The following is a 21,966-nucleotide window of genomic DNA, read 5'->3' as shown; positions in this document are numbered from 1 at the left end:
GCCAGACAGTAGATCTTTCAGGCTTTGTGGGGCTGCCCAGTAAGCCTGCCGAAGCCCAGAGCAGCCGATGCGGTGAGAGGGCCGGGCAACACACGGCCCACGAGGCCTGGAAGGTTTACTGTCCACCCTGCACTGAAAAATCTGCAGCCTCTGCCCTAGACGCTAAGTTACATGGTGCCAAACGCCAGCTCAGAGAACTCCTGTTGCTTTATAGACATCGCGAGCCTCGCGTTTCTGTGCCTCCCTTAGTAACTAGCACTCTGGTGTCCTGAGTTCGTGTGCTTTGTTTTTTTTGTTTGTTTGTTTGTTTTTTTACAGCTGTACCAGTGGCATATGGAAATTCTCAGGCTAGGGATTGAATTGGAGCTACAGCTGTTGGCCTATGTCACAGCTGTGGCAATGCCAGATCTGAGCCACATCTGCGACCTACACCACAGCTCATGGCAATGCGGATGCTTAACCTACTGTGGGTGGCCAGGGATCAAACCCACATCCTCATGGATACTAGTTGGGTTCTTAACCTGCTCAGCCACAACAGGAACTCTCAATTCTTGTACTTCTGAACACCTGTTCCATCAAAAACACTCCAGCGCTAAAGGCCAAAGCCACTTTCACAATAGCAGGTCACTCTACAGTTAGTTCACTGGTCACGGCAGCTGTTACGGACGCTGAGGATGGCAGATTCGAGCAGCAAAGAGGGCATGGAGCACTGCTTTCCTTCATGCTACGGCTGGACCAACTGGCCTGGCTGACGATCTCAAACACTCACCTCCGACCACAAAACAGACTAGGTCAAATTTGGCATCGCCAATGGCTTGTTTGTTTTAGGCCGAGTCCATGGCATGTGGAAGTTCCCGGGCCAGGGACAGAACTTGTGCCTCATCAGCCACCCAAGCTGCTGTAGCGACAGTGTCAGATTCCTTAATCCACTGTCCCACAGGGAACTTCTGATTTTTTTTTTAATGAGAAAATCCAGGAAACACACAAAATATTCACAAAAAGATGATCTCCAACAACAGAGAGGATGGTTAAATAAATTAGAGAACATTCATGTGATAGAACACTCCCTTTATACCATGAGACAAACCGACAACTATTACAGATACATATCTTGTAATAATATAATAGCATCTAGACTATGTAAAGAACTGACACCAGTTTTTAAAAAAGGACCAAAACCCAACACAAAAAAACCCCAGCAGAGCATATAACGAGGGAATTTACAAAAAAAGAAAAAGTCTGCAAACATGAGAGAAAAATGTTCATTTTCTCCAGTCATCATGAAATACAAGTTAAATCAAGGAAATGCCACTTTATCTTCCTCGGATTTGTAAAACCAAATGACATTATCAAGAAAACAGGAACAAGAATGTACACAGCAGCATCATTGGGGTGGGGGGATAAAAAGGAAATGACCTAAAGGTACATTAGCAGAAAAAAAAACCCTAAAACAAATTGTGGTCTATTCACTCACACAATGGCCTTAAATGAGCATTTAAAATGAACGGACAGGAGTTCCCGTCGTGGCGCAGTGGTTAACGAATCCGACTAGGAACCATGAGGTTGCGGGTTCGGTCCCTGGCCTTGCTCAGTGGGTTAACAATCCAGCGTTGCCGTGAGCTATGGTGTAGGTTGCAGACTCGGCTCGGATCCCGAGTTGCTGTGGCTCTGGAGTAGGCCGGTGGCTACAGCTCCGATTCAACCCCTAGCCTGGGAACCTCCATATGCCGAGGGAGTGGCCCAAGAAATAGCAAAAAAAAAAAAAAAAAAAAGACAAAAAAAAAATAAAATAAAATAAATAAAGAGACAAAGCTTTAAAAAAATAAATAAATAAAAAAATAAAATGAACAGACAGACTTGCTAGATGAAAACAGCAGGTTTCAGAATGCTGTGTAGAGATGACACAATTTACATCAACAACAAGGGGATGTAAAGCGATCATATATGCGTACATACATGAAGTACGATAAGTGAAAAAACCTGAAAATGGTAAACACCAAACTCAGGACAGTGTCAAGGAGACATGGGCATGAGCTGTATTTTGTTTGCTTTTTAGGGCCACGCCTGCAGCATACGGAGCTTCCCAGGCTAGGGGTCGAATCAGAGCCGTAGCTGCCCGCCTATATCACAGCCACAGCAATGCAGGGTCCAAGCCGCGTCTGTGACTTACACCACAGCTCATGGCAACACCAGATCCTTAACCCACTGAGTGAAGGCAGGGATCGAATGTGCATCCTCATGGATCCTAGTTGGTTTGTTTCTGCTGAGCCACGGTGGGAACTCCATGAGCTGTATTTTTAATAATTTACTGAGACTGAAGCCAGTATGGCAGAATACCAGGATTTAATAGAGCCGAAAACTGATATACCGGGTATTTCCAACATTTAATAACAACATTTTACAGTTTGATCTCAAGTAAATTCTATATGGGAGTTCCCGTCGCGGCATAGCGGAAATGAATCTGACTAGGAACCATGAGGTTGCGGGTTCGATCCCTGGCCTCGCTCATTAGGTTAAGGATCTGGTGTTGCCGTGAGCTGTGGTGTAGGTGGCAGACGCGGCTCAGATCTGGTGTTGCTGTGGCTCTGGCATAGGCTGGAGCTACAGCTAGGATTAGACCCCTAGCCTGGGAACCTCCATATGCTGCAGGTGTGGCCCTAAAAAGACAAAAAAGAAAAAAAAATCCATATGAATAGTTACAGGGACACTGCTGAATGAGTTACAGTGAGATTACGGATCGCTCTTATTTTCTACTTAAATATACACATTGTAGAGAATACTGTAAACAATAGGAACTTGAAAACTTTAAAGACGTTTAAGTTTAAAATGATTGTTAATGTTCAGAGAACCATTTCCAGATGCACTTGTACCTACACTTAAAGCCTTTGTCCCCACAGCGAGCAGTGACACAGACAGACGAGGTGCCCCTAGGATGCTCAGGTTAAAGTCAGTTAAACACTGGCGAAGGCAATGCCTCGGGCACCAGAGGGCAGGGGGAAGGGAGAGCGAGGCTGGAGGCAGAGGGGCCGAGGCCCCCCGACCGTCTGAGCCCTGAGTACTTGCGAAGGGGACTCACAGGCCCCCCACGACCGCCCCCAGGAAGGGTCTCTAGCTGCTGTCACCGGCCACCTCCCTTACAGAAAAGGGGCTCCTCGAAGTGGGAAGAGCTCCCTGGCCTGTGCTTCTCAACCTCACTGAACACCAGCCTGCTTCTAACAATCCGATGGAAACTGTCACCTCCTCCCAGAAAAAGCCCCTTGCTATCACCCTCAGGGTTCTGGACTTCTGAAGCTCAGGTTAGGAAGTGAAGAACTTGCTGGACCCAAGTCTCTTACCTCCAGAGAAGAGTAAACACACAACAGGTCTACTGCCGCCCTGAACAATCAGCGACTCTGGGTCCTTTAAGAATCAGTGGCGCGCGCGTGCGTGTGTGTGTGTGTGTGTCCCTGCACCCGTGGCACCTGGAAGTTCCCAGGCCAGGGACTGAATCAGCGTCACAGCTGCAACCTACACCACAAGTGCAGCAACAGTGGATCCCTTAACCCACTGTGCTGGGCTGGGGATCAAACCTGCACCTCCAGAGTGACCCGAGTCACTGCAGTCAGAGCCGTAACCCACTGTGCCACAGCGGGAACTCCAGTGGTGCCTTGAAAAGTCTGGTTTCCTGAGGAACAACTTACAAACAGTAAAACATGCCCCAAGGAGTACACAGGATTGAGTTTTGACAAATGTGTCACAATCCAATCAAGACACAGACCAGTCCCGTCCCTGTCCCAATTCTCCACCTCCCCACCCCTAGCCTAAGGGGGACTTTTTCAATCACTGAAAAAGCTTTAAAACTCACTGTTGAATGAACACAGATTTTCTCATTCATGCTAAAAAGTAACAGGTTTTAAACCCACTTATCACCTTAGACACTAAATCGCGGACCAAGTGAGCTTTAGCCAGCTCCACCCCGCCCAGCCCTGCCCGTCTAGGAGGGGGCTGCTCCAGTGTGTGGTCATATCACTGCCCCCGAGCGCTGCGCCCACCCAGATGAGGGGCTAGGATGGTCCCTGGACTGAATGAAGGTGGTGGATGAAAGTTAGGATCTAAGTTACTGCAGCGTCAACTTAGGACTGGCCCTAATTCCCATTCATTTGTTCAGCTACCATTTCTTTTCATTCCAATCACCCAACCACTTTCCCATCAACTCTGCTGCAGACACCGCACGTCAACAAGAAGGCCGACCTCCACCAGGGTCTCGAGGAGAAGGTGTGCATATAAAGCAGTGACGGTTAACATTTAAGATAAAAGTGGAGTTCCCGTTGTGGCGCAGTGGTTAGCGAATCCAACTAGGAACCATGAAGTTGAGGGTTTGGTCCCTGCCCTTGCTCAGTGGGTTAACGATCTGGCGTTGCCGTGAGCTGTGGTGTAGGTTGCAGACGCGGCTCGGATCCCGCGTTGCTGTGGCTCTGGCGTAGGCTGGCAGCTACAGCTCCGATTCAACCCCTAGCCTGGGAACCTCCATATGCCACAGGAGCGGCCCAAGAAATAGCAAAAAGACAAAAAAAAAAAAAAAAAAGATAAAAGTGCCACAAAGAGACGCTATGGACAGGAAGCCTGCCACTGCCCGAAGGGGTCGGGGCAGGTGGCTGATGTGAACAGAGTCTGAGCAGAATGGAAGAGGCTTCCTGGAAGACAAGGGGGGACCACACTCCTTGGGTTGTTGTTTTGGGACGTGAAGCAGAGTGAGCTGAACAGGCCTGCCTATTAGGAAGGCACTAAGCCAACACTGCAGAGTCTGGACTGGTAGGGGCGGTGGCGTGGCAGGGCCCGGGGCAGGTGGATGGGGAGAAAGTTCTGACGGACTCTTTCACTTTTTAGGGCCACACCAATGGCATATGGAGGTTCCTCGGTGAGGGATCAATTTGGAGCTGCAGCTGCTGGCCTAAGCCACAGCCATGGCAACACCAGATGTGAACTGAATCTGTGACCTACACCACAGCTCATGGCTATGCTGGATCCTTAACTCACTGAGCAAGGCCAGGGATCAAACCCGCATTCTCATGGATATTAGTCAGGTTCTAAACCTGCTGAGCCACGACGGGAGCTCCCTGATGAACTCTTAAGGGGAACACACAGCAGACCTAAGGGGACTTGGGGAGGACTCGCACTTCGGGGAGAAGAAAAAAGTCATCCAGTTTGCTTCCCAAGTTCCTCAGCTGGCTGAGACTTATGTGAGACAAGTGACAAAGACAGAAAATGTAGGAACAGAAAACACAGGCAAGAAAGAACAGACTCTTTCCTGCCTTTTAAGGTATGAGGGAGGAGTTTAGTTTGTTTATACTCTTTCTGAAGAGGACTTGAGAACTCAGGGAAATGCATACCTGTAGCAATACTTTAAATAGATGAAGAAATAAGAGGGAAGGAAAACAGAGTTCCAGGCGGCTGCCAGAGGCTGGGAGCTACTCTAGGTAAGCCCTTCATGTGTGCTGTCACGAAGCTCTGACAGAGATGTGTGCTGGAAACAGGGACCTGGCTGAGGTCCGCAAGAGCAGCGAGGGCTGGGGAGGAGGAAGAGGGGAGAGTGGTGAAGAAAAAGCACAGAGGAGGGGCAGTGAGAATGGACAGAGGAAGGGAGGTGAGAATGGACAGAGGAGGGAAGATGAAAATGGACGGAGGAGGAAGGGCGTTGAGAAGGGACAGTGGAGGGGCAGTGAGAGTGGACGGAGGAGGAGAGGTGGTGAGAGTGGATGGAGAAGGGGTGGTGAGAGTGGACAGTGTGAGGGGTGGTGAGAGTGGACAGTGCGAGGGGCGGTGAGAATGGACAGTGCGAGGGGCGGTGAGAATGGGAGGTAGAGGCAAGCCAGCGGGACTGACTCCCTGGACAGTGCTCCGAGGGTCAGAGCACCTGGCTCTGAGCTCCGGAAGACCTGGCTCTGAGTCCTGGCTGTGCCATCCACTGGCTCTGAGACTGTGGACAGGTTCCACAATCTGAGTCCCAATTTTCTTACACATGTTACGAAACTACTATCACTCACCTCACAAAGTTATGAGGATTAAATGCATCTAGAGCGGGCTGACACAGAGCAAGCACGCAAAAGTATTCGTTCTCTAGCTCCCTCTAAAGCTTCCTCTAGCACTGGAAGCCATCTCAGCTCCTCCCCAGAGTCCGAGACCCCCGCGACCCCCACCCCACACCACCCGGCACCACGAGCCCCTTGTCCACCCACTTGGACACAGTCTGCACTCTAGGGGCGAGCGAGCCTCTGCATCCTCTTGGTTTCCTATGTGCAGATCTGGCGTCCTCGATCTCGAGGTTCTTAGCACAGCTGGGCAGATGGATGGTAGGACAGGCCTCGACAACATACAGTCTGAGATCGCCTGCAGACCCTAACCCCACACTAACCAAACCGGCAGTGGAAAGGCAAGCGAGAGCATAAACCGCCATCAGCTGAGGAGCAGCCTCGCAGCCGAGGGGAGCTCCATCTCGGGCGCACCTGCACACCATGTATTAGCACACCTGAAATGGAACGGGGGCCATACGCTCACCTGCACAGGGACCCAAACACAACACGGTCTCAGCGAGCCTGCTGCCAATTGGTCCAACGGACATGTGTCTGCCGCCACCTTCTGGACACAGGGGATCACTACACAGGGCTCATTTACTCCCGGAACCTTCACCCAGCACCTGCCCAAGAAAGCTCCCTCCAGAAGCTCAGGGTGTGGTGGTGGCAGCTGAACCAGCCCCAAGAACTGTGCTGGAGAAGGACACTGATGGGCACACTGGCGTCAGCCTGCAGCTGGGCGGGGGGAACAGGGGGCTGACCTCGGGAAGTCTGAGGATGTCTACAGAGAAGGTGACAGAGGCCATGCCAAAAAGCAGGCTCGGCATGGACGTCAAACACCTTCTGGAAACGTCTAAGTTTGCTCCTGGGGAAGGTAAAGTGGGGCAGTCACCAAGGTAAAAACAGCGGAGGAAGAGCAGAGAGCAGGGAGCGGGCGGCACAGTTCTCAGGACGGGTCCAGAACGGCCAGGGTGAGTGATGTCTGCTCATTAGCAGGATTTTCTGCGCTACTGACTCGGCACGATTCTGAATTCCGTCCAGAATTTAGTCCTCCAAGACTAACTAGGAACCTTCCTATATGCTCAGGAAACACTGACCCCAACTGAGTCCACCTGCTTGTACCATGCATAGTAAGCAGGCAGCTTCCACCCAGACCTCGATGAGCTTGTCTCTTCATCTGATGATTTCCTGGTCAAAGGCCAACTTAAGAAGCAGCCCCTGCCTTTCCGTTCCCGAGCCAGCTTCTAACGGCCCTAAACAGCTGACCTTTTTCCTTTGTTTTAACTTAAATATGTTACGTAATACTTCCGATAAACAGATATAAAGGATACAACCGCCACTGTGGACTACAATCCAACTTAAGTGTAACATGGATACCAGTTTCCTCTTGAAAAGAGAAGCATGTTCCTGCTTCTTGCAATTCTTAACTGTCCTCAAGCCCTGGATGGGCTCCCAGGTCAGTGCACATCTAATCCATTAGGAAGATGAAGAAACCCCAGAGGTTCCAAACGGCCTCTTCCAACACTGTCTCTTACCCTCACCATCCACCATTTCCCCGTCCCCAACACACTGCCACAGAGATGCAGCAGCAGCCTGCCTGCCTCCCTGAGAACCAGCCAGAGAGGGGGACAGAGAGCAGAGACCCGATCTAGGACACCAGAGCCGCCAAGCCAACATGCCTACTGCTGCTTCCGCCCCCCAGGGCTCCGTGCTCCCTGGCGCTCAGCTCGGCACACCTGTGTTTTGAGGGTTAACAGGGTCCCTGGATGTCACCATCGACTCCCTGTACCTCTGAGTCCAAAGGACCAGGAAGGGGGCAGCTCCCCTGCCCGCCCCGCCACCTCGGGCCAGAGGCCGAGCGCTGACACACCTGCCACACACCTGGGCTGCAGCTTTCCAGAGCCCGGCGTTCATCACACGGGGCCTTCCCAGCCAACACCAGAGCTCATTCTGCGAGAAGGTCGCAGGCCACCATCTTTTTCCAATACAGGAGAATCCGCTGGTATCAGAGGAGCGAGTTTGAGCGAGGGCACAAGATTTTGGCCCCTCCCACAAGTCACCAGTACTGAGAGCTCTAAAAAAGAACCTCTTTATCAGAAGCAGATTAGCTATAAAAACTGATCAGGGCTCTGGGCAGCAGGTGCCGGGTGAGGGCCCACTTCACTCCAAGCGGCTGGGAGCTGGGACTGAGCTGCCAGACGTGCTGCGGCTTCTCGTCCCCCTTTGGCCCCCAGTCCTGACGTGTGAAGTGCTGTGACAACTGCCACTGCCTCTGGAGATGAAGTGAGTTCACATCCCAGTAGCCATATTTAGCAACAGAAATACAGGAAAAAAGTGAGTCTGTTATACCCAAGACCCTCAATCCTGTTGTGTCAGGTCCGAGCAAGCATCGACCAGGTCCTCTTTCCCAGAACTGCTTAGTGGGGCTCAGTGGTACTTGTGCTATTTTCACTTTTTTTTTTTTTTTTGTCTTTTTTGCTATTTCTTTGGGCCGCTCCCGCGGCATATGGAGGTTCCCAGGCTAGGGGTCTAATTGGAGCTGTAGCCACTGGCCTACGCCAGAGCCACAGCAACGCAGGATCCGAGCCGCGTCTGCAACCTATACCACAGCTCACGGCAACGCCGGATCGTTAACCCACTGAGCAAGGGCAGGGACCGAACCCGCAACCTCATGGTTCCTAGTCGGATTCGTTAACCACTGCGCCACGACGGGAACTCCTTTATTTACTTTTTTTTTTTTTTTTTTTTTGTCTTTTTTACTTGTGCTATTTTTAAACAGCTCTGCTGAGATATAATCACACACCCTTTTAAGTACACCATTCTGAGGTTTCTGGTATATTCATACTTAAGGAATTATCACCGTAATCAACTTTAACAGTTTGATCACCCCAAAAAGAAGCCCCACATGCATGAGTAGTCACTTCCCACTTGGTGTTTTAAATACAGACAACAACACCATTCTCCTGGCACAGGGAACCACAACGCATCAACTCCAACAGGCTGTCAACTGCATGACTTGCCAGCGCTTTACACTGCAGGGGGGGAGGGTGGTGAGTGTCACACATGCTTTTTAATCACCTTTCTAAAAATTACTTAGTTTAGGAGTTCCCGTCGTGGCTCAGGGGGTTATGAACCTGAATAGTATCCATGAAGATGCGGGTTCGATCCCTGACCTCGTTTAGTGGGATCTGGCATTGCTGTGTCTGTGTCTGTGGCCGGCAGCTGCAGCTCTGATTCGATCCCTAGCCTGGGAACTTCCACACGCTGCATGTGCCACCCTAAAAAAAAAAAAAAAGAGAAAAATTGCTTAGTTGAATAGTCATTAAAAGGGATCTTTCATACTGGTTTAGACATATTTTGTACCGGCAATGCACACAGCCCAGTGGCAGAACATGAGCGCCTGTGATCAGATCCACACACGTGCAGAGATGACAACTAGCAGTTATGAAACACTTGAGGCCGTGAAACTTGTCCAGCCCAGAGTCAATACCACCCAGCCTGTGACATGGAGTGTGCCTGGTTATGAAACATCAGGAATGGACTTCCCAACTTAGGAAAGAAAGGAATCCAAGAAGCATCACCTTTTAATGGCTAATATGCTAACACAACAACTAATCACACACGCAACCTGGAACCGCCCGTGAGACGACGCAGCAGAAAGTGCCCCCACTGCTACAAGTGCTCCACGCTCAGCCTGTTCCACACCCTGAGGGAGGAAGACAGAGAACCGTTTACACCCGCAGAGAGAAGCCTGGCGAGCTGAGCACTGCTGCTGTCTCTGAGGGAAAGAAAGGACTTCTTTCTTTCTGAGCAAACCAGGGGAGCCTGTGCAATGTTTTCTGAAAGGGCACTTCCTGGAACTGACAGCTGCCTTGTCCTTAGCTTGGAGACAGAGATGAGTCAAACCATTTGTAAAAACCACAACTCAAAAGAGTTTAATTACTTGGTTCAAGTTTCTAATATTCCAAAGATGACACCAAATGAATCTGCTGACAGCTTCACAGGAGAGGAAGAGATCTGGCTTCTAAAGACCCCAAGAGTTTCGAGAAGGTCGATACCGTGAGGTACACACGACTTCGCCGTAAACAGACCAAGAAAGCAAGGGGCATGCGAGCTATTTGGCAAAGACAAATCATCTCAGCTCACAGAGAAAAACCATTTTGACCATTTTTATAAGAAAGGGCACCAATAAAAAAAGAGACTGTAAAATTCCGGGCGGGGGCGGGGGTGGGGGTGGGGGTGGGGTTGCTAGAGGGGAAGCCAAGCCAAGGGGACCAAGGCAGGAACTCGGGCTCTGCTATTAGCAAGGGACTGTTTACACCACGTCGCGAAGGCAAGCGTGGGCTTTGGAAATGAACCCTGCCTCTGCACAAACGGCCGTGACAGCTGCTGCCTGCCCTGCTCCGCCTGGCCTTCTGCAAACTGCCAGCCACTTGCCACCCCCGCCCTGCTGTTGGCCAGTCCCATCACCCCTTCCAACGACAGGACCCTGTGGGCTTCCACGGTGCTCAGGAGCAAGCCCGATCACAGCGCCACGAGGATGGAGGATGGAGATGGCCGCCCACCCAAATCCGGACCGAGAGACCGTTAGTGAGTTCAAGGAGGAGGGAAGTGGCCAAAGCAGCTGCCTCTGATGCGAGGCGTGATGTCAGGCCCACCACCCGGTGCTCCAAGGGCCTGAGTATTTCCACCTGCAAAGCGGGGTGGAACCCCACTCCTTCCCAACAGCTCAAAGCAACACCTCTGGCCACGGGGAGCTTTTCAGAAAAAGAAAAGGAAAGGAACTGTGTAAATTCAAGAGGGTGCCCTTCTCAAAAGTAATAAACTTTCCGAAGTCCCCCCCTTGAGCTTACTATGTAGCAAAACCATCAATTCTCTAGAACCCTATAAGCCTTGAAAAGTCGCCTGACTCCTGCGTTTAGTCTTCAGGGACTGAGGCCATTTTCACAGACTCTCCCCATCAGAGAGACTGCTGTCTACGCAGTTAACGTGCTTTCAAGCTCTCCTGCCCCCACCATCACAATGCGACTTTGGGGGAGACGGGGAAAAAATAAAGATTACCCACAGTCCCTCAGAAAAATCTAGCGTTAACCTTTCCAAGTGGACTGGGATTTGGCATCATAACATGTCTGTTCCTGTATCTGTGGTCACCTCTGTGGTCAAAAAGCTGAGTGAAGGCTGGCCCGCAGGGGAGAGCCGTGCTGGTCACTGGCCAGTGACATGCACGCACCTGCTCGTCCCCTGCCAACAAACGGACCAGAAAGGGAGCACTGTGCAGGTTCAATGGCGAGACTGCAGACGGGGCTCCTGCCCGCCAGCCTGAAGACGCATTTCCCCGATGCTAACAGCTTCCAACTGGGTCTGCAAACCTGGCCCCAGGCCGGCACAGTTTCCACCAGGAGCCAATTACACAGAAGGCTGCAGCTTCTAGAGAAGAATCAGCACCAGCACATTCTTTCAGAAGGAAAATTTAGTTTTCAAAACACGTGATTTTTTTTTTCTTTCAGCTTATGTTTGTCTAAGGGGGAAACTAAATGGCTTTAATTCTGTAAAGGCTTAAATGACATGTTTTATTTGATCAGTCATTCCCCTGCTGAAAACACTTCAGTTCACAGCTGCGAGCACAGATAGGAATCCATATGACTCGCTTCCCGCCAACCTCTCTAGCCCCCCAACGTCCAAAGTGTGCCCAGAGGAAGAGCCGTTGGCTTTCTGTGAAAACACCCAAATGAAACAATTTGATGGACACAGAAATTTGGCAAATGCTCCAAACTCTTAAACAACAACCCCACTCCCCCCGCCCGAGAGGAGTGATCCTGTTTAGCCTTGTTTGACTCAGCGTTCCACAAACGCACTTGGCTAGAGTGCTTTTTTGCATCTGACCCTACTTCACATGAGACACTTGTGGAAATGCTACGCCGGCCTTGCCTCCTCCCAGCGCCAGGCAGTGACCTTGTCCCGGAATGTCTCGTGTTCCTTTGAAACCACCACCCTCCTGCTACTGCTTACAGTAAAACTCGGCCCCAGAAACCCTCCCTGCTGCCCTAACGAGCCGGATTCAGACTCCCTCCTCTGCACCCACAGGTCTACACCAGCCTTTATCACACCCTTGGCCACCTGTTCTCTAGCAACTGATCTGCCTGTTGGCCTTCCACAACAGACAGTTTAGGCTTTGCTTTGACCTTGTGTCCCTTACCCCTCTGGCCTGGCACGTGGTAGCCTCTCCTTAGATGGTTGGGCCCCACGAGCAGGATGCTGTGCAGATAAAACGCACACTGCACTTGCAAAATCTTCCATCTCAACCACTCCTCCCGATCCACTCACCTGTCTGCTCCCAGGGAGGCTCCGTCTTTAGTACAACTGGCCACTTCTGATCACTGCTACCGTGAAGTAAAATTTACGCGTTATGGCAAGACAAGAAAAATGTAAACACACAAAAACTGTCTCTGCCCTTTGGCCTCCACGCTCTCTTCACTGATAATCATGTGTGTACATCTTCCATCAACCGAGCTCCCCGTCGGCAGGAACACCTGTTCAACCTCACAGAGCAGCTGCCCCAGAGACAGGACAGCCCCCTTACAGATCACACTTCTTTTCCACCTCGTAAGGGACCGCGATGATGCTGGGGGTCTGGGCTGTGGAAGCTGCTGAACGTACAGCCCCGTCTCAAAAACTTACATAACTGGGCCTGGACTCCTAACAGCTCCTGGGGCTTTCTGAGATGCTGTTCCCAGGTTATAATCCTCAAATGTGACTCAAATAAAAAATTCCACTTATTTTATTTTTATTTTTGGCTGCCCCTTGGCATTTGGAGTTCCTGGGCCAGGGAGCAGATCCAAGCAGCAGTTGCAACCTAAGCTGCAGATACAGCAATGCCAGATCCTTAACCCACTGTGCCGGGCCGGGGATTGAACCTGTGTCCCAGTGCTCCCAAGATGCCACCAATCCTGTTGCGCCACAGCAGAAACTCCAGTTTTCCACTTCTCTGACTCATTTTTGTCAACAAAACCAACGTAAAACCATAGTCTGAGGTTTCTGCTCTGCATTCAGAAATGTTGTCACATGTTTGTCTACACCTGTGAACACTCCCTCATGGTGATTTGCTTTCTCCAGTGTTTAGACCATTCTGTGTGAGGCTGTCTCTGGTGGGGACTGTTTTACAGAAATCCCTTACATCCCAGGTTGAAGATGTGGTTCTTTTCAAGCTGGTTTTGAATTTGCTTGTGCCATGATGGCACCAGAATTTCAAGAGTACAGACCTACTTCCTATCCTAAATTCTTGGCTTGGGGTTTTTCAAACTATGTGAGTAGTAAAAATACACCATGACAGATTTTTCTGCAACAAAGACCTACTATGTTGCACAGGGAGCTAAATTCAGTTATCTTATAATAACCTGTAATGGAAAAGAATCTGAAAAAAAAAAAAAACTAACTGAATCATTTTGCTGTACACCTGAAACTCTGTACGTCAACTTTAATTTTTAAAAAATCTAAAAATTAAAACAATCTAAATTACATTTAGAATGGATAAGCAGTGAGGTCCTACTGTATATAGATAGCACAGGGAACTGTATCCAATCACTTGTGATGGACCGTGATGGAAGATAATATGAGAAAATGAACATACATATATGTATGTCTGGGTCACTTTGCTGTACAGCATTAACTGACAGAACACTGTAAGTCAACTATAATTTAAAAAATTTTTAAATTAAAAAAAAAGATTTCCCATCATGGCTCAGTGGAAATGAATCTGACTAGGAATCATGAGGATGCGGGTTTGAGCCCTGGCCTCGCTCAGTGGGTTAAGGATCCAGTGTGGCCGTGAGCTGTGGTGTAGGTCGCAGACAAGACTCGAATCCCCTGTTGCTGTGGCCGTGGCGTGTGCTGGCAGCTACAGCTCTGTTTGGACCCCTAGCCTGGGAACCCACAACTGCCGTGGGGTTAAAAAAAAAAAAAAAAAAAGATCTTGCTGTGCCTGCATGGACCCTTGACACTCCCTTAGGCCAGGGACAGAGAACTGGGCAGCTCTTTGAGAAGCCAGCTGCATATAGGTCCCTGGTTACAGATGCCAGCCCAGTCAGGCCAGGCCACGCTGCTTGCATCCACATGAGGGTTAAAGGCCAAGCCTCCAGCCTCGAAGGTCTACTACCAGTCTTATACCAGCCCTGGGCTAATAATTCTGGCTTCTGGGGTCTCTTCCTTTTTGTCACCTGGGAGTTCCCTTTGGTTTTTTCTCAACTCCACCACACTTTCCCATGTTTATAATGGAATAATGAGTTGAGGGTACCACACCCTAAATAAACAAACAAACAGTGCAGCCTTGCGTGCTCCAGCAACGGTCTCCTAACCCGTCACCTCACAGCCACTCTTGTCCATTCTTCCCCTGGTCCAGTACAGAGGGGTACTACACCTAGAGTTGAAAAGTCACAACTTTAAAAAAATCTAAGTCAGATCATCCTAAAATCTTCTACTGACAGATGGCTCAGAAATCCTATTCTGAGGTATATACCCAAGAGAAATGAAAACATGTCTACACAAAAACTTGAACGTGAATGTTTTTAATAACACTCTTCTAACAGCCAAAAAGAGGAAACAATCCAAACACCCACCAACTTATGGATGGCAGACAAAACGCAGTATAAGCCACACAATGAAGCCGCATTTGGCTGCAAAAATAACTAAGTAAAGAAAGTACTGGTACATGCTACAACACGGATGGATCCTGAAAACATCACGCTAAGTCAAAGACACCAGTCACATAAGATCACATGTTGCCTCTATATGGAATATCAAGAAGAGGCAACTCTGCAGAAAGCAGGTTAGTGGTTGCCAAAGCCTCGGGGGGTGGCAGGGGGAGGCAGGGTGGCAACCGCTCAAGGGTGCAAGATTTTTTTTAAGGTGATGAAAATGTTCTAAAATGGATCATGGCGATGCCGGCACAACTGAGCCAATCCTGGAGCGGGGACGGGACACTCGGAGCGGTGAATTCTGCAATATGTGAATCACAGCTCTGTAAAGCTGTCCAAAAACTCCGCCCGTGGCTCCTCATGGTTCTCAGCACATCAATCCGAAACGCTCCTCACAGGCTGTGAGGCTGCGTTTCGGCTCCTGCCTGCCTGCTGCTCGGCCTCCTCTCAGACAATGCTGTCTCTCCGCCCACCCCGTCTACACTCCAGTCACTCCAATGTCCTCTTCCAGTTTCTCCAAAGGACTGAGCACCTGCCCAGCCTCGTGTCTCCTCGGGAGCTGTACTTTCCACCTGGAACACCCACCCCCTCCCCACCCAGCCGTGATGTGCCCAGGAGGCCTCACCTCGAGCATCACGCTCCTAGGATCACTTCCTCTGATCCCCCAGGAGAAGGGAAGTCTTCAGGAGGCAGATCTTCTGTAGCATGTTGTCATGACAACTCATGGGCTAGATCACAAGTATAATTATTTAACGTTGTTCTTCTCCTCTAGCATAAACACCTCCGGGGGCTGAGACCACACTTAGCTGGCTCACAGCTGTATCTTCTGCCTTTATCAGTGCTTGGCAACGGGCAGGTGCTCAGCAAATTTTGAAAAGAATAAATGCTGGTACATATCAAGTGACTGAGCCTAACAGCTCTCTAACTAATACCTTCCTATTGATTTATCTTGTGCATCTCCCTGTTTAATTATTATTTGTTGTCTAATAAATATCTAATATCCACCTTGTGACATTCCTAAAATACACTTATCCTGATATACCACAGTCCTACTATAATTCATCAGTATCTTTTTTTTCTTTTCTTCTCTTTTTGCCTTTCAGGGCCACCCTGCAGCATATGGAGGTTCCCAGGCTAGGGGTTGAATCAGAGCTGTAGCTGCCTACACCACAGCCACAGCAACACCAGATCTGAGCTACATCTTCGACCTACACCATAGCTCACAGCAACGTCAGATCCCTAACCCACTGAGCGAGGCCAGGGATTGAACCCGCATCCTCAGAGATACTAGTCAGGTTTATAACCCAGTGAGCCACAATGGGAGCTCCATTTCATCAGTATCTTAACTTAGTTCTTTTATTCTTACATTTGCTGCGCCTTGAGGAAATATATCCTAGTTATAAATAATATGTGGTCCATAGCTGTACTCAATAAATATTTGCGGATTGAATAAAACTTCTAAAATAAAATTATAACCTGGCCCAGCGGGTTCTAGTTTCTGTGAGGATGTGGGTTCGATCCCTGGCCTCGCTCAGCGGGTTAAGGATCCGGCGTTGCCTTGAGCTGTGGTGTGGGTCGCAGATGCAGCTCGGATCCAGCGTTGCTGTGGCTGTGGTGTAGGCTGGCAGCTGTGGCTCCAATTCAACCCCTAGCCTGGGAACTTCCACATGCTGCTGGTGAAGCCATGAAAAAGAAAAAAAAAAATCACAACCTATGGCAGGTTATTGGTAATAGGTTATAAAATTCCCAGAAGACAGTAATCATGTCTCTAGGTGTTTCCACATAGCGGCTCATGCAACTAAATATTTAATAAAGCAGTTTGATAAAGAACCTGGTTTACTGAACCTTCCAAGGACCACGATTTACATGACGAATTTCACTTATTTCACTTGTCTCAGCTCAGAAAGATTTTTTAAAGGGAGTTTTTCCCAGCTAATGAAAGACTGCTTTTGCCTTTATTTTCTAGATGAAATGAACAGTATCTAAATTACATCCGAGGTACGGAATACATAAACATTCAATATTTAAGCTTGATTTATTACAATGTCCCTGGCTGGAAACCGATTAAAACTGATAACTGTTGGCTCTGCAATATGTGAGCCCAGAAAATGGATTTCTCTGATTTTTATGAAAGAAATGAAAAAAATTAAGGAGAAGAAAGGAAGAAGAAAAATACTATTTTCAACTCAACATCTCCTTTCCATTTCGTCTCAAAACATGTGTCTTAGAGCTGCCTTTCCAATAAACAAACATCGAGAAAGTTTAACCTGTATATTGTAGATGAAAAGATCCTTCAGCTGGTTACCCACACATACAGACTAACAGATATAACACCTCCTGCCTTTGGATATTCAAAATAAAGTCAAACTGAAAATAAATTTTGGTAAGATTTCACCGCTTTTCCGAATCTTAAAAAGGAGTAATTACGGCCTCAGTCTTTAAGTAGACCTTAATCTCCCAATGGAGTGCATTCTGCTTCTACACTTTGGGTGGGAGAAAAGAACCCGTCCTCCTCGGTCACGGCCTCCAAGGCCCCTAATCCCAACACTCAAAACAGCTCTTCTCAGCTTCTCTGAGGTCAGCTCACACCGCCCTCCTGTCACCCCACCCTAAGGACACGGCAGAAGAGCAGGGCTGTCCCTCTTCCTTTTCAGGTATTCTTCTCAACTTAATCAAAACTTGGCATCCCAGCTGTTTCTCTGAGCCTGTTATCATACCACTGTTTTCCTTGGCTGCCAGAAGTCATCAGGGACCACCCAGAACAAAACCAAAGCCTCTTCTTGGTGCTCAGGGGTTCCATCGCAAAACAGGGAAATAATGCCCGACAGTGATCTCTTAGAAGGCAGACAGAGAGAAGCAATCCTATATCCATTAACAGAAGCATCTATGCAAATCATCAGAAATAATTAACAACTCCACCAAAAATCCCCCAGAGGCAAAACACAGAACTCAAGCTGTAACACAAAGCCGTGTTTTCCTGAGACTGGGAGAAACACCTCTCACCCACCTGCCCTCCCCTCAGAGCAGAAGCAGCGACTGCCACCAGTGCTAACATACCTCCTCCTGTCCCTGGCTTCCACAGCGGAGTCCGTTCCAGGAGCGGAGAGCACGGCAGCCACCGTAACCCCATTGGCAGTGCTGGGTGGGGGGCGGTTCGTGATCACACTGAGCGGGGTGCTGCAAGAGATGCTGTCCGCTGTCCTCTCTGCTGTGGTGTCAGCCTGGGATCTGTAGGGGGTCCTGGAATCAAAAGACAGGCAGAGAGAGGAGTCGGGCACAGGCAGAGCTTCGGTGGGTGTAACCTGCTCGGGCTGTGTCTGCGGTTGGTGTGTTCTCTCAATTCTGAGCTCGTAAATCCTACAACAGTGACTGCATCCTCAGTCTGTTATCTTCTGCCCCAGGCAGGTATGTTTCAGGAAATTTTCTTTACTTGAGATTAGAAAATGTTTTCAATCAGGTATGGCACAAGGCAAGAGAGTGACACACGAGGGTGCTCCAGGTGATTCCTCAGCACCACTGGCTCCAGAGGAACAAGGCTGGAGGCATGTACTCAGTCCCTGCCCACCATCCCGGCAGCCAGAGCCACTGTGGGGTCGGTCTTCAGCCTCGACTGGACGGCCAGCTTCCTGGGCTCCCCAGACATGCTCCATAAACACCCTACAAGCTCAGGTCACTAGTTCTCCCTCACTGAGCACGGCGACCTCTCTCGTTCTGTGTCACCAAACGCCTGTCTATCTGTATTCATAACTGCAGACAGCAGAGACTGAACCAAAAACTAACGGGATTCTACAGTAACCTTAATCTCAGACTTTCCAACAGCAAGCTGTACAATTAAACTCATTTACATGAAAACAAGGTCTTTGTTTCTTAACAAAGAGTTGAGAGCAACCATTGGCTCTCCACCCAAAAAGCTATCATTTGTGATGTCACGGCTGGTTGCTGGGGTAACAGAGATCCAAAATTGATACAAAGATGGGAAGAGCAATGAAAATAATGAATACCAAAAAATCTGTTTTTTTCCACCTACTTAAACAATTACCAGAAATGTATATCAGTACCTAAGCTTACCTTCAAATAATCACATTATTATAATAAGTTTGAAAGACTTAATCAAATCATAAAAATCTAAATATGGTACCTAGATACAAGTATAAAAATAGAACAGTTTTGAGGTGGTATCTAAAAAATAAAGGCCACTTCTCCAGAAGCAATTAATGGTTCAGAAAAGAAGGGTGAAATTTTATAATCATTTTTTAAACTTAAAAAATGAAGGCAAATAATTCCTTAGACTTATAAGACCTATGCATCTATAGGAAGCACCTTTAATAAAAACAGCCAGAAACAAAGCTGTAAAAAATTATACTTGGAGTTCCCATCATGACTCAGTGGTTAACGAATCCGACTGGGAACCATGAGGTTGCGGATTCGATCCCTGGCCTTGCTCAGTGGGTTAAGGATCCGGTGTTGCCATGAGCTGTGATGTAGGTTGCAGACGAGGCTCAGATCCTGTGTTGCTGTGGCTGTGGCGTGGGCCAGCAGCTACAGCTCTGATTAGACCCCTAGCCTGGGAACCTCCATATGCCGTGGGTAAAAAAGAAAAAATTATACTCATCAAAACCTTACCTGAAATTCTTTTTAAGTTAATAACACACTTTAGTCTTTGCAATTTCTTTTTTTCTTTTATTTTTGTCTCTTTTAGGGCCGCACCCACCACATATGGAGGTTCCCAGCCTAGGGGTCAAATTGGAGCTGTAGCCACCAGTCTATACCACAGCCACAGCAACGTGGGATCAGAGCTGTGTCTGCAACCTACACCACAGCTCATAGCAATGCCAGATCCTTAACCCACAGAGTGAGGTCAGGGATTGAACCCACATCCTCATGGATAAAAGTTGGGTTCGTTAACCACTGAGCCATGAGGGAAACTCCTGGTCTCTGCAATTTCTTTCTTTCTTTCTTTTTTCTTTTCTTTTCTTTTTTTTTGGGGGGGTGTCTTTTTGCCTTTTCTAGGGCTGCTCCCTCAGCATATGGAGATTTCCAGGCTAGGGGTCTAATTGGAGCTGTAGCCACTGGCCTACACCAGAGCCACAGCAACGCGGGATCTGAGCCGCATCTGCGACCTACACCACAGCTCACGGGCAATGCCGGATCCTTGACCCACTGAACAAGACCAGGGATCGAACCTGCAACCTCATGGTTCCTAGTTGGAGTCATTAACCACTGAGCCACAACGGGAACTCCTCTGCAATTTCTTATGCAGAAGAAATGCCAAGGATTTTATTTTATTAAATTGTAGAATAGCACATTTACTATTATTTTGAAATATATAATTTTACAAGTAGATTGTTAGGAGCAAAACAGGAAAGGCTCCAGAGCAGGGATCAGAGGTTTTGGAACTGTTTGGGCTAGATTTCAGCCACCTGAACCTCGCCAATACTTCCCATGACATGGGATAATGACGCCCTGAACTCTGGGTCTTGTGATGAAATAATCACTAGTCTAGTGTCCAGAAGAAAAGATAAACTCAGTGGTATCAAAATAGGGAAAAGAGGAGACACTGTTTTGGAAAAGATCCCCAAAGCAGGGTTTTCCTTACTTGTTGCAAGTAATGATAAATCCTCCCTTCTCTGCCCACAGCCAAAAAAAAAAAAAAAAAAAAAAAAAAAAAGTGATAAAGAAAAGAGCCCTGGGAGTTCCTGTCGTGGCTCAGTGGTAACAAACTGACTAGAATCCATGAGGATGAGGGTTTGATCCCTGGCCTCGTTCAGTGGGTTAAGGATCCGGCGTGGCCGTGAGCTGTGGTGTAGGTTGCAGATGTGGCTTGGATCCCATGTTGCTGTGGCTATGGTGTAGGCTGTGGCTACAGACAGCTCCGATTGGACCCCTAGCCTGGGAACTTCCATATGCTGTGAATGTGGCCCTAAAAAGCCAAAAAAAGAAAAGAGCCCTGAAACACATAAACCTAGGCTCAAATCCTGCCTCAGTTCCTTACTAGCTGTGCAACCATGGGCAGTTTCCTCATCTGTGACGTGAGAACGTTTCATACTCAGGAAGGCTCTAAAGGCCATAAATGACACGTGAATAAGTTAACACACTCACGCTCCTTTCCTTCCTTACCAGCACAGCCCCTACCATTCAGAGCATCAATGTACCTCAATAAAAATCCACATTTTTTCCAAAGTCTCCCTGGCTACTAGAGACAGCATACTCCCTTCCTCCTCCTTCCTGCCCAGACTGCAGCTGTGATGGCAGAAGTCTAGCAGTGCTTTGGACTGAGGCAACCCATGGAAATGGAAGCCAGGATCTAAACACTGGGAAGCCGAAAGACAAGGAGCAGGGGCCTTTGGTGACCCTGGAGCTGCTGCCAGCCTTGCCTGCTGCTAGACTGTCTTAACTGAGAGAAAAGAAAATAAATCTTCCTCATATCTAAGCCACTATGATTTGGATTTACTGTCCCGTGTGAGTTCTTTCTTTTCTTCTTTCATTTATTTATTTATTTATTTTATTTTATTTTTTTTGCTTTTTAGGGGCGTACCTGAGGCATATGGAAGTTCCCAGGCTAGGGGTTGAATCGGAGCTACAGCTGCTGGCCCACACCACAACCACAGCAACACCAGATCCAACTGCGTCTGCAACCGACACCACAGCTCACAGCAATGCTGGATCCTCAACCCACTGAGTGAGACCGGGGATAGAACCTGCATCCTCATGGATCCCAGTTGGGTTCGTTAACCGCTGAGCCACGAAGGGAACTCCGTGTATGAGTGATTCCTGTACGGCACCCAGCCCATGCCTGGCTCATACAAGGATTCAACAAACGGCAGCTGCTATTACTTTTCCCACGCCTGGTTCTAAATTAATCCAGCAGCCCATGTTTCCGTACCTTCATCTGTGGGGATAACATTCACCATGACTACGTTTTGCAAACGGATTATTATTATTTAGTAAACCCTACTAAACATATACCCTAATCACACACTACTAATATAAGTAACCTAACTACACAGTACTGGTATAAGCAACACACAGTACTAGTATAAGTAACCTATCAGAAACCTATCCCTCGTGGCCAAATAAATGAACTCCACTTCATTAGGGAAAGAAACCCACAACCTTACAGCTCCTAGCCAGACACCCCATCAGTGGTGTGCTTGCAGCAACACTGCCCTCGCTGACACTGTTCGTTTGCGTCAGCTGTAGAAACAAGACCTAGAAGCGAAGTCCCT

General features: G+C 48.5%; 1 protein-coding gene across 11 annotated transcripts in view; it reads right to left on the bottom strand.

The window, feature by feature from the left end:
* The window catches only part of PPP1R12B (protein phosphatase 1 regulatory subunit 12B), a 172,550-nt gene that overhangs the window by 83,306 nt on the left and 67,278 nt on the right, over positions 1 to 21,966 (bottom strand). For 9 of the 11 annotated variants that reach the window (XR_014817114.1, XR_014817115.1, XR_014817112.1 and 6 more), the window contains 1 exon segment: positions 17,798 to 17,980. Coding sequence is in view for 5 of the 11 variants with exons in the window: in NM_001444348.1 (NP_001431277.1) it covers positions 17,798 to 17,980 (183 nt within the window). In the remaining 6 variants the exon portion in view is untranslated. 11 annotated transcript variants of the gene reach the window in all.

Source organism: Sus scrofa, chromosome 10, assembly GCF_054392235.1.
Source record: "Sus scrofa isolate SSC_HxYL_T2T_F1_AM1 chromosome 10, Sscrofa_HxYL_maternal_Yorkshire_Landrace_v2.0, whole genome shotgun sequence".
NCBI classification, from domain to species: Eukaryota; Metazoa; Chordata; class Mammalia; order Artiodactyla; family Suidae; genus Sus; species Sus scrofa.
This window is presented reverse-complemented; position numbering and strand designations above follow the sequence as displayed.